Source organism: Magallana gigas, chromosome 8 (genome assembly GCF_963853765.1).
Source record: "Magallana gigas chromosome 8, xbMagGiga1.1, whole genome shotgun sequence".
In the NCBI taxonomy this organism is placed as follows: domain Eukaryota; kingdom Metazoa; phylum Mollusca; class Bivalvia; order Ostreida; family Ostreidae; genus Magallana; species Magallana gigas.
In genome coordinates, this window is record NC_088860.1 from 6773970 (window position 1) to 6786585 (window position 12616).

General features: G+C 32.4%; 1 protein-coding gene across 1 annotated transcript; it reads left to right on the forward strand.

The window, feature by feature from the left end:
* The first annotated feature begins 1267 nt into the window (after positions 1–1267).
* LOC105333475 (E3 ubiquitin-protein ligase RNF13) lies at positions 1268–7570 on the forward strand. The gene is made up of 11 exons (XM_011436471.4): positions 1268–1398; positions 1922–2036; positions 3515–3601; positions 3747–3887; positions 4402–4486; positions 4629–4719; positions 5153–5258; positions 5547–5640; positions 6504–6584; positions 6760–6960; positions 7096–7570. Exons 2-11 carry the CDS (start codon positions 1926–1928, stop codon positions 7425–7427), a joined length of 1329 nt encoding a protein of 442 aa, XP_011434773.3. The 5' UTR covers positions 1268–1398; positions 1922–1925; the 3' UTR covers positions 7428–7570.
* Positions 7571–12616: the final 5046 nt, after the last annotated feature.

Sequence of the window (12616 nt, forward strand, 5' to 3'; positions counted from 1 at the left end):
GTGGAGTATTTTCGATAATTTTTCTATGTGAATTTATACATTTTACGAAAACATATTGAACAGTATGATTACTTTCAAACATCATTCAGCTTACATTTTTGTGCACATATTAGTATTAAAAAAAAAACATACACACACAATGCATAACTGTTAATTGTTTATAATTTCTCTTCCCTTCCCCACTGCCGCGTTCATACCTACCCCCCCCCCTCCCCAATTCTCCCCATTTTCTCTCTTTATTCAATGGCATCCCTTTTCGTCAAACTGCATCTGTTGCAATGGTCTGGTGCATGTCAAAGGCAGGAACGTAGCATCAGAAGGACCGGGGAGAGGGGCTGTCCCACCCACCCCCTCCCAACACCAACACACACTTTTTTTTCTCTCAGCAACATTTTTCTTTAAGTTACAGACTAGTTTAGAAAACTGAATTTTGATGACCTTCCCCTTTTTGGATGCGAATTTGCGGGGTTTTTGTTTGTTTGTTTTGCTTTGTTTTTGTTTTGTTTTTTTTTGCTATATTGATTTGTTTTAGTATTTTTAGTAGTTTTTTACTTGTCGAGATTTTTCGAATGAGACAATCTGATTTAAATAGAACCTCTACAAGCTCCGTTTACCGGTATTTTGATTTCTGCGTGCCAATCAAAATAAAGGAGTTTGTGAAGGTTTGATTTCAATCAGATTGCGAATCAGGAGACTCTCGTACGTTCCAGGAAGGTACCCGTAGCCGTTGCGAACCAATCTGCACTGTACTAATTTATAGAACATGTATTGCTTGCGCTAAAGGGCTATAATTTGTGTATGTTTTACAACCATCATTCTTTGCAAGATGCAACTGAAGACTAATTTTTTAAGAAGAGAAATATATTACATTTATACATATTTTATGTATATGTCAAAGACTGTCGCTATCATGTACATGAATGGATTTGATAAAGCGATTGTCTAATTTTATTTTTTTTGCTTTTAGTGATTCTTATTTTGTTCTCAAGTTGTGGCATAGGCTATTACAGAAGGTTATATAATTATATTAGTTGCATAACTGCATGTTCTCTCTGTTCTTGTTATTATAATTTACGAATTTACGTCAGTTCTGTTATAACCTATTCAAATAATTCATTTGTTAACATGTAAGGAAAATAACAAATAGATTTATATATATAGCCTATATGAGAGAGAGAGAGAGAGAGAGAGAGAGAGAGAGAGAGAGAGAGAGAGAGAGAGAGAGAGAGAGAGAGAATCCGGAATTAATATTTCCCACCGACAATCACCGGAAATAAATTTGTCAGGAGAAAAACAAGAAGGGCAGCCATGTTTTCCAAGTCCAAGTCAGTCATTTGGCATAAATTATTATGTAAATAGCGGATCAAAACTTCATTACGGAGGGTTTTTTTAATTCAGGTAATTTTTCTATTTAACTTTAACAAAGGATAGAAAGTAAAGTGATAAACTTCATGACTTGTCAGACTGGCAGTGGTTAGTGGTATCAGTTTGTTATTGTTTATTTTTGTTACACAATATCATTGAACTTTTGTTTGAACTTAACGCACTTGACAGCCATTCTTTCGTCATTAAACGATCCCAAATGATATATTGATATGGATATGGAACAGAAAAGTTGAAATAAAGCACTGTTATATGTTTCAAGGCTTCCAGGGTACAGAGGTACTGTAGTTTCAATTTCATACAGACTGCATGTGAATTAATTTATCATCTATGTTATTACAAGTGTCCAAGTTGCATAAGAGATGCATTGTCAGATCATAAGAAATTAACTGTTTATAGACATAGTCGAATCAAAATGGTGTTGAAGCATGTCTGAATATCTTGCGTTCCAATATTATACTGTGTTAATCTTATAGTATTGTACGGAGAGATGTAAGTAAACTGTTTCAGTAAATGTTAATCATGAGGTATCTTACAGGACAATGCCAGTAGACTGCCCCATCCCCCAGCATGTGACAGGGCTGTATGTGTTTGCAGTGATCAACCTTATTTGTCTTTTTCATGCCTCAACAGTTTCCTGTGATATTGAAGTGGTAAGATAATTTTAGAAACCTTCTTGTTATCAAGACCAGTCTATTTTGAAGTGATAAGATAATTTTAGAAATCACATCTTTAACAGGAACCATGTGTATTGAGTACATAAGATAATCTAAAACCACTACATTTTTGCAAGGACTATGTACATATAGAAGATGTGTAATAATTTAAAGAACCCTCATGTTTACCATGTTTTTCGGGGCATATGTTGATGTGGGGCATAGGCGGAATTGCTCATATTCAGACAAAATTCAGGAAAAATCCTTAGACTACCCGAATTGGGGGATAAGCCGAATTTCAATTGATGATTACTATAGTGAAAGTATGGTCACTAGCTTTTTAAGAAAGTCATCGTATTAAGTATATACTTTCAGAATATCAATGTAGAAAGTTAAAAGAGTAATTAAAGTTATTAGATTTGCTTAACATATATATTTTAAGCAATTTTAAAAAATATATCTGTGTTTTGTGGCTGATTGGTCTATTCCGTATTCGTCGGTATATCGTTACGTATCATAATTTTACATAGTGTAAATTTAATTGCAACACCAACCTCTGTGGTTCTGTCTGATAGAACTAAGTATAAATTTACCAATCCTTTTATATTTTATTAATACCTTATTGCTAAATTTCATTTAATCAAGTTATACTTTGAAAGCTATTTGTAAATACGGGGTATGGCGTCCATTAGCTCAACACGTGGTTTCGTATTCAAATAGAGTTATCCCCCGTAATCGCTATGAATGAGAAAACGAAATACCACACAGAAAATATTTCATTTGTGTTCTTTTCCATTAATTAATTAAATAGAGACGTGCCGTTATGCAGAGAAGTTGTAATGTTAAAAACACAGTTAATGCAATGAAGTGTAACGGTGTACACTACATGCCCTCAGGCTGTGTTTTAGTCATGGGTTTCATACTTTTGTATATACAAACGAGACCAGAATACCGTTATTTCATCCAACAGAAAATTAATTGAAAAACACAAAGCAGTTGATTTATTCTACACCCAAGACCAGTGATTCCCATGAACATGATGAATGCAGACATGAAAAAATTCACAAAATTTCTGTCATATTACATTCTACCCAGTTTCATTTTCTTTTTTACTACGCAATAATAGTTTCCTGGGTTCATACAAAAATTCTTTTGATTGGCGTTGTAAAGAAATACCTCATACATTTTATTACTCACAATGTCATTACAAAAATTATCAACAGGACAACAAATGGATAAAAAAAAACAATCCTCATAATAAACTGCTACAACAGTACAATGGATAAAAACAGTATTTTATATTTTACTGTTTAATTTTAACTTTAACCCTACGACAATCCGATCACGGGGGATAAGCCGGGGCTCGCGCATCGGAGAAAAATAATACCGGTCTATGCCCTGAAAAATATAGTATGTAGAATTGTGGGTGTATTTAGTGACACTCATTTTAGTAAAGTTGTTGTTCTGTTTTCCAGATGAGAACCCTAACCAATGACACAATCAATTCCTTTCAAGATGAACTAGCAAGTTTCGGACCTGACATTCCAGACAATGGAATCTATGTAATGATTTTAGTTTCATGTGTATCTCCATATAATGTGCATCATAAACTCATTTCCTTTGAAAACAGTGCTAGAAGATTTATGAATTTTGCTCAAATTTCTCTCATATGTGCTGTACCCAGAAATAACTGTCATCTTTTTACAGGGCTATGTGTTGGCTGTGGAGCAAGATATTCAAACCAAAAAATGCACCCTGTATCATCCCAAAATTCCAGATGTCAATATTTCAGATCAGTTGACATGGATAGCATTGATGCAAAGAAATGGATGCAAGTTTGATGAGATGGTAGCTATTATTCAAAACCTTATCAAGGAATGTGAGCTGTATATTGCAGAAAATTGTTATTTATCTTAGATATTAGTTGCAAGGATGTTATGATTGATGATAACTGTATACCAACTTTTATTTGTGACAACTTTGTTTAGAAATTCATAAATAAAAAATTGTTCATACTAAGTGACTAATTTTTCAACATAAAATACACAAGACATCAGAGAACTGGGTTGTGGTGAGAAGTGTTCACAAGGAAGAGGATCTCACAAACTTAAATGAAATTTTCTTGCACACTCATAAAAGTTGGTCTACAGTATTTTGAATAATGAATTGAATCTCAAGTGGTGCATTTTTTTTAAAGGATATAGATATTTATAATCAACAATCTTGTTGAGATTACAGTACCGAACATTTTTACTAGAAATGGCAATACTTGGTTTGAACAATGATAACCAGTTACAAAATCTGTAATAATCAGTAATTTGTAATGTAAATAAGAGCAATGAGGTACTCTATGTGTTTTTAGGTCTACAGTGCTCAGATGCTAGGCTATGGAGCAGTGATAGTGTATAACGAGGATGGAAAGGATGAAATCATCAAGATGGGGGGAGGTAATAGACACCATAGATTGAAGATTTTCTTGACAAACTTTACTCCACCTTCTTCTGACATTGTTTTACTTTATAACCAATTGTAAAATTTGAGATAACCATTGTTTGAAGTATGGACTTCAGTCATTGTTATTTTCTTCAGGCTCTAGAGATGTGGGCATACCCTCGGTGTTTGTTGGATTTACTGCGGGGAGCATCATGAAGAAGAACTTCCAGTTTGATGTCAATAGGACGTAAGTCAGCCATCAATTCAGCACAGAATTTAAAGTCATAATGAGTTAAAATATAAATTATAATAAATGATTTCATTGTCATTCCAAAGATCACATGTATGTGCGTATATAACAGAAGTCTGTCATTTCTCAAGACTTCAATATAAAGAAAATATTCATGTTTATAGATGTAGTTCAGAAATTACTTCTTTTGACTTCTGAAAGAAATGACAATTGTATGACAAACATGTATTAAAACTTTTCATTTTTAATTTCTTTATACCTTAAAGAAAGTAAAATGTTTGATTAAATGTTTACTTTTCAGTCAGTTAAAATTAGTTTGATATACAACAAAATGTATGCCATATCAAAGATTTGAAAATTTGTAAAAGTAAAGCTATAAAATATGTTTTAGAAATAATGAAGCAGAGATGTTTTGTCTTTATACCCCCAGGTTTTATATCAAAATCGGCAGGGATACATTTATTGATAAGCCTTACCTGATCTGGCCTTTTGCGGTTGTAGTGGGCACTTGTTTTGTGCTGATGCTTCTATTTATGGTGAGTTTATTGTGTTTTTATGGAACCTCAGCCACCACTTCTTGAGTTAACTTAAAAATGAATTATTTGACATACATACATTCAAACATATAAGATCCATGTTTATAATTTGCATTCCTAAATTATAGTTTGTTTAAAAAGCTGTCGATAACCATTTTGCATGAAATTAACAACCATTTGATTTTTATTCCTGGTATTACACAAATCATTGAAATACAGATACAATACCTTAAGTGTTTTATAAAGCACTCATACACGTTCATTTCTTTTTCAAAATTTCTGTTGCAGTTATTTAAGTGGATACGAGATTGTCAAAAGAAAAGAAAGTCTCGGCTTTCGTCAAAACATTTGAAAAAGATTCCCATAAAAAAGTTCAAGAAAGGTGAGAATCCCAAATTACTTGATGTTTTTACATTTCATCGACTTTATTGGGAGATAAATCAGTGCACTGGTTTTAGTTGATCTATTAAAAGAACTTGAACATTTTTTTTTTATGTAAAAATTGAAAATTGGGATTGCAGTCGTAATTGAATTCTAAAAACACAAAAAGCACAAATATGGAAACAGTACTACCATGTTATCTTGAGTCCCTTGTCTTTTTGATACCTGCTAACTGTGTAACTAATTTTGACAGCCTTTCTGCCATAGTGATTGTGTATTACTATTAATGAGGCGGAGTACAATTCAAGTGCAAATGGCTTTGCGCATTGTTTTATTTTCATGCAGTTTAAGATTAAAAAAATTTATTTACTATTTAAATTTTCAAGGGGATCATCTTGAAAGTTAATATTTTTTACTATGGGACCCTATGTGATTTGTTGTGAAAAGGCTTTGAATTTTCACATTTTTTGTATTTCTGCCCTAGAAATTTCATTTTCTGTCAAATATATGAGAAATGTTGTAAAAAGTCTCAAAATTGTGAAATTTTAAAGAAGTGTTTACCTCCTGGTTTGGTCCAGGGGGTTATATCGAAGTTGATTTTTGCCCCCCTAATTTGACATCTTGCAGTATATTTTGGCTTACCAAAACTAATTTTAACATAATACATGTAATACAGTAACATTGTAAATTAAATTATTTTAAGATTCTTAAAGTAATTGATATAGAAGTTAAATTAGAGAAAAGAAATTTCATCAAAATATCTAGGGTAAAAATAATTAGACTAAGATTCGTTAAAGCAAAACTGACTGTAAGGATGCAGTGACTAGGTACATGTATGCTAACCGCTTGTTTTGTGATTTGAAGGAGACAATTATGAGACCTGTGCTATATGTCTGGAAGACTATGAGAATGGAGAAAAATTGAGAGTGCTCCCTTGTGCCCATGGTAACTACAACTGTGTATTTGTTTGCATTTCATTTATTGGAACAAATAAACATAATTATTGGGACAAAATGCAATATATGAAAAATATTTATATTTGAGAAATCCTTGGATTTCTTGATATATAAGTACATACTGGTTCAAAGGAATGGTATCTATTTACTGAAAATGATTTCAGCTTACCACTGTAAATGCATTGATCCATGGCTGACCAAGAGGAAGAAGACATGCCCTGTGTGTAAGAGGAAGGTGATCCCCGGGGCTAATCCAGACTCGGACTCAGAGTCTTCAGATGAAGAAGGACCCGGCACCAGTGAACGCACTCCACTCCTGGCTGGAAACAATAACCGAACTCGGAGATCTACTTTTGACAATTCTGGTAAAATAAATCTTTTCTTCACAATTTTAAAATGGGATTTAAATTCATTTGAGACTTTAAACAAGTGAAATTTGTAGATTGATATTATGATAAAAATTGGTTATTGTCTGACAATAATTTATAATATCTTGTTAGGATTGCCCGAGGCCGTCAGAACCGAGGTCCAAAGAGTACAGATCCGTCGACAGTCACAGTCCAGTGATTCTGATTCATCTGAGGATGAGGTGGACACCATTGAGGCAGACATCACCATGAACACCTCATCAGAGGAGGAAGAGGAGGAGGCTGAGGCTGACCAGGCAAGAGGAGGAATTACCGGTATTCACAACACAGCTTTCACGGACGTCCACGTAGACGCTGCCCCTCACCCTGTGGACAGGGCTACACAGAACCAAGCAGAGGTGGATGTGGAAGTGGTGACGGTGAGACAATCGGAGGAGAACAAGGCCTCCAATCATATTGTGTAGACATTGTGTGTTGGGCCGGGTTGTGTGAGATATGTTCCAGTGGAAGAATCTCTGTGATAAGGAGATGGTATCAAACATTAATGTGATGAGGATCTTGAATAATGCTCAGGCATAAACAGTTCTACAGAGTAATCGAAGTATAAAGGTTGCTGGGCATTGCTTTTTTCTATATATTTTATCCAAGAATGAAACTCTAAGAGGACTCTGATTGTGTAAATATTTCATTAGATATTTATGTTATACAGCTTATATTTTACTCATACCAATTCTGTGTTAAAGGGAGGGTATCAGTGATGTTTTTGTTTGCATGGGTCAGGGTTTCCAAGGGTTTTTTTGGGGGGGGGGGGAGTAACTTATTACAATGTATTTGCATTTAATAAGACTGAATTTTTGAAGGGGGTTCCTTGGCCCAATGACCTCCATCCCCTTCCAAATCCACAAATGTCAATGTGGAAATGCATTTTGGTGTTATACTAATTGAGTATACGGATGTATTATTGATAAATAAACAAGGAAGACAGTTCAATAATAAATATGTCTGTTCTTATTTACTATTAAACTCAGAAAATTAACAAAAATGATGTCATTGAATTGCTGATTTATTAATTTTTCAGAGAAATTTGAGATTTTCATTTTGAAATGTGATGAATGAAGTGCTGTGCTTTATTTACTGTAAATCTGGTTTTGTTTTAAAATATTAAATGAAACCTATTTCTACCAATATACATCAAAGAAGTTTACCATCTTTGTAATTTCATGTTTGTTATGTATAGTTGTATACCTGTTTGTCCTGTTGTCCAAATACACATTCCTCCTCTTTCAAAATTCAATTTTTAAGTTTGCTCACGTTTTGTCTTCCTCGCTTTATATGTATGTATAGGAGAAAATGTTTATACCTGGTTTATAAAGAACTTTCAAATTGTTACTTGTGCACAGTGTTTAATTGAATTTTAGTCAAAAAAAGTTTACGATTCAATTTTCTTTATACACAAAATTAAAGGGCGATTTATCTAGAGTGGTGTGTTTTGTTAATGGGCCTTGCATCTGTAGAGTTAAAATGGTCATGGAAATGCCCCAAATTATCGGTCTTTAGAAGCCAATAAATTTATTTCACTAGATTTTTTTTTATTATAACAATTTTAATGATATAAGGGTAATTTATAAAAATGTGTAAATCATCATCTCTTGAACACATTAAAATGATTTGTTAATATTATCAGTGCTATGTAGAATTTGTTGTTATTTTTATAGGAAGCAAAATGTTTGGTTTGTTTTTTCATATTTATAAATACTATTACTACGTGTAATGAAATTTTTTTCCTTGGAGGTTGCATCAAAAAAACTTTGTTTCTTGTTATATTAGAAGCATGTTTTATATATAATAAGATTAATAATTTCATCAATATTTTACATTGAAACTCGTTTTGACAAATATTATGTTAGATTATCAATATTCATTCATGTACTGTGATAAATTGTTTTGTGCAATTTTCTAATACCATGCTTGAGATGTTAGAATGTTGTTCCATACAAGCATGATGGCTATGAATTGTACAAACTTACAATAATGGCTCTGTATTTTTGAAACATAAACTATTAAAACCAATTGTTTGTCGAGTTGATGTTCAGATTTTGCTGTTTGAAAATGAGGACCAGAATTACTTAATTTCCATTTTCTTTAATAGTTTTACAATTTGCTGATATGTGGTTCTCCACAAAAAAATCTAAATTTGTACCGGTACTACTGTGTTATTACAGGTATTTTGGAAGAAACCCTAGTCATTAGTTGATATTACATGTAATTGTAAATGATAATCTAATATGGACAGCATTATTCCACAGAAATAAAAATCATTGAAATTGTTTCCAACACAGCTTTCTCTTGAGCTTTTCATTTTGTTTGATAACTGCAGAATGGTGGTCTGTACGTCAACCCCAATTTCCTGTGGAGCTACTATACAGTTCTGCAGCTACGTGTATTTGTTGATTGACAAGTATTACATTTTATTTTTCCTTATGTGCTCAATAATTTTCCAGAAGGGTCCACTGGCTGTTGCATACATTAGCATATATACAGTACATTCCAATTTTGTCTTTTTGTTACCACCGGCACTGCATGTACACACCTGGCCCCAAATGTCCTGTAAATAGTGGGAATTTTTGTTTTGGGTAAAGTTTGACAATTTTCGCGGGATTTTAATGTACCATTTACATGTTAAGAGCCTGACTCCATATGTGACAGTTCATCATTAGCAAATCAGTTGATGAAGCTTTTATGGTTCTCCGATTCTAAGCCTCAAAGTATTTTTTTCATCATAAAAAATGTTATTTTTCCTTCAAACTTTATTAATGAAATAAAATAAAAAAAACTTTTTTTTATGGTTTCCATGCACTTTACAAAGTTATTGCAATTTTGGCCATGATGAATAAAATGGAATTAAGGTGGCTCTATACACCCACAGTTTATTCCAATTTTCAATAGAAGACCACAAAACATATACTTATCAAATATTAAAATGACGATAGGGATACTATAGGTATTTTTAAAGAATTTTTTAATGTATTTTCGTGATTTTGTAAAATATTTTTTAAAAAGACAGCTATCAACAAATTGAGAGAAATTATTTTGTCATATGATGGATATTTCCTTCAGACACATAAAAAAAATATAACACTTCTTAACATTCAAAAACGTTATTATTGCAATTTTTTTTAGTATTTCCCCAAAACATAATTTTTCATATTTTCTTACTCTGTTGACAAATCATCTGAAAAAGTTGCTTGATGTTATAAGAAAATGTATTTTAATAAATGTGACATAAAAAATTGAATAAAAACCATTGCAAATAAACACAAAAAATATTTTAAATTTTATTTGGTATGAAAGTTCCTCATGTAAGGGTTATCGTTCCTAAGTCCCAAGGCCCAAACACCTTGGGGACTTTTCATTTCTGAGTTGAAGAAAATTTCCTAAATATAATGTTGGAATGATAAATACATACATATTTCATTATAGACTTTGCCCTGCATAAGTGAATATATTTGCCTTAATGCAAAACTAAGTCAAATAAATAAAGGGGAACATTGACTAGGCTAATAGGATTTATGTATCCCAACCTGAGAGAAATTCAAAGCAACCCTCTCATCCCCGTTAGGTGTCGATATTAATGTGCATTAAAGTATATTATAATTGAAATATTTTCACCTGTTTAGAATTTTCTTTCACTGTATTCAACCAAAAAATACGTTTTAGAAATTTTTGGAAAGTTAAAAAATTTATTGTTCTCAACGGGAATCGAACTCATGATCTACTGGTTTGTAGTGAACCCACTGACCCACTGCGCTACGGTGTAACATATCGATGATGCTAAAGAAACTCTTTAAAAATTTATACTTGATTTTATTGTTTATTTCGATAAATAATACCACAAAACGTGAAGGTGTCACATACCACATTACTTGTAAGTAATGAATTTTCCAATTATCAAATTAAATCTATCCATTTAACAAATTTTTCAAAATAGCGGTTCCCATACAATTCACCTCAGTTTAAATCAGCCAGTACCGGAAATGCATGTTTCCAGATTTACTTTTTTGCGTACTGCGTCATCAAAAAGTGGTGTATAGAGCCACCTTAATAACGAATTCAGGTTGAGATCCAATTAGAAAAAAGTTGTACCAGTGGGTGGCTCGGACCCTTTTACATCTAGGCATTAAGTCTCTGTGGAGCCATTAGGCCAACCAGTACATTGAATGGCTTAGCGTTATATAAACACTCCAAGACTTATTAAAGGACTATATATGATAAGGGCCTAAAATGGCCCCTTTAAAAGATGAACATTATCATTTTACTATCATTCTTTGTTTTCTTAGTACAGATATGTATGTGATGTGTTTACATAATATTCATTTTGGTTAAAGTGCCCACAATTTAGAATGATGACATTGTAAAGACAACCTTTTCCCGCCATTTTTGCATTTTTAGCGTAAAACAGCTTTGTTTTCAAGCATTTTTTCCTTCCGAAAACATAGAGCGCATTCTTGAACAAATAAAATATTTTAATCAGAGATGTATCTAGCCAAGACTAATAAGTGACAAAAATATTTTCCTTGTTAAAGCATGCGCTCTATATTTCCCATTCGTAAATAGATAAGAAAAATGTCAATTTTTGGCTGATTTTGATTGAATTATAGAAATGGCGTCACTTCTGACGTCATATACTGCCAGTGAGTGCAAACAAATCAAATAAATAGATGAAAGATATATTTTATATAAACTCTTCTAAAAAATTAGTTAACATTTTATTGTACCCGAAACACTTAAAAAATGGCGAATTATGGGGGCCAAATTTAACTCTTATCATATATAGTTCTTTGTCTACATAAAAGGCAATAAATTTGTCTATATAAAAGGCAGATTTATGGTACAGATATGAACATTGCTAAGGATCGGAGATCATTGAGATAGCTCTGAAGTTTGTTTATTGATGTTACTGGTATGTGGACTGTATTAAAACATTGAGAATAAAGTGCCTGTGCCATAGTTCATTCACTTGTCCTTATTGATAATCAGAAAGTTTTTTAAATAAACTCCGAAAATTTAAATAAACATTGTATTATACGACAAATATGTCACCCTCTTGTTATGAGTTGGTCACTCCATCTCTATAATTACCAACATTTATTAGCTTGTTATTTTTGCTGTACATCTTGCAGTTTGTTTGAACCAAAATACATGTATCTACAATGTTAATGATGCCATCAACATGCTGGTCGCACATAGCATTCGATATACTAGAATAGTGCAATAATTTTATAGCCTTTTGCCTTACTGTATGAGTATTACGGTAAACATTTCTTTGTTTCAAAATGTTTTTGATACATGTAGTGCTGTTATCCTGAAACCTGTATGCAAAATATGATTTTCAATGAGAACAAACAAGAGATATGTTGACAAATTGTCTCTGTATTTGACAAATGAAACGCCCTAGTACATACATGATCTACAATAACAAGATTCATGCACACAGTACAGAGTGATATCTTTTATCAGGGCAACAACTACCACTTTGTATTAAATATTTCTACAGGTACATACCAAAGCTTGGCACAGAGTTTTAATAAACACTGGCATGATCAAATTATTAAAGATTTACTCAATTTTTACCTTCTCTAAAAAGATACAGACA

Excerpts from the sequence above, each read along its gene's own strand:
- LOC105333475 (XM_011436471.4), top strand. The coding sequence starts at position 1,926 with ATGCCAGTAGACTGCCCCATCCCCCAGCATGTGACAGGGCTGTATGTG. Across the intron at positions 3,888-4,401 it reads GATGCAAGTTTGATGAGATG|GTCTACAGTGCTCAGATGCT; the intron begins GTAGCTATTATT and ends ATGTGTTTTTAG. Across the intron at positions 5,641-6,503 it reads CATAAAAAAGTTCAAGAAAG|GAGACAATTATGAGACCTGT; the intron begins GTGAGAATCCCA and ends TGTGATTTGAAG.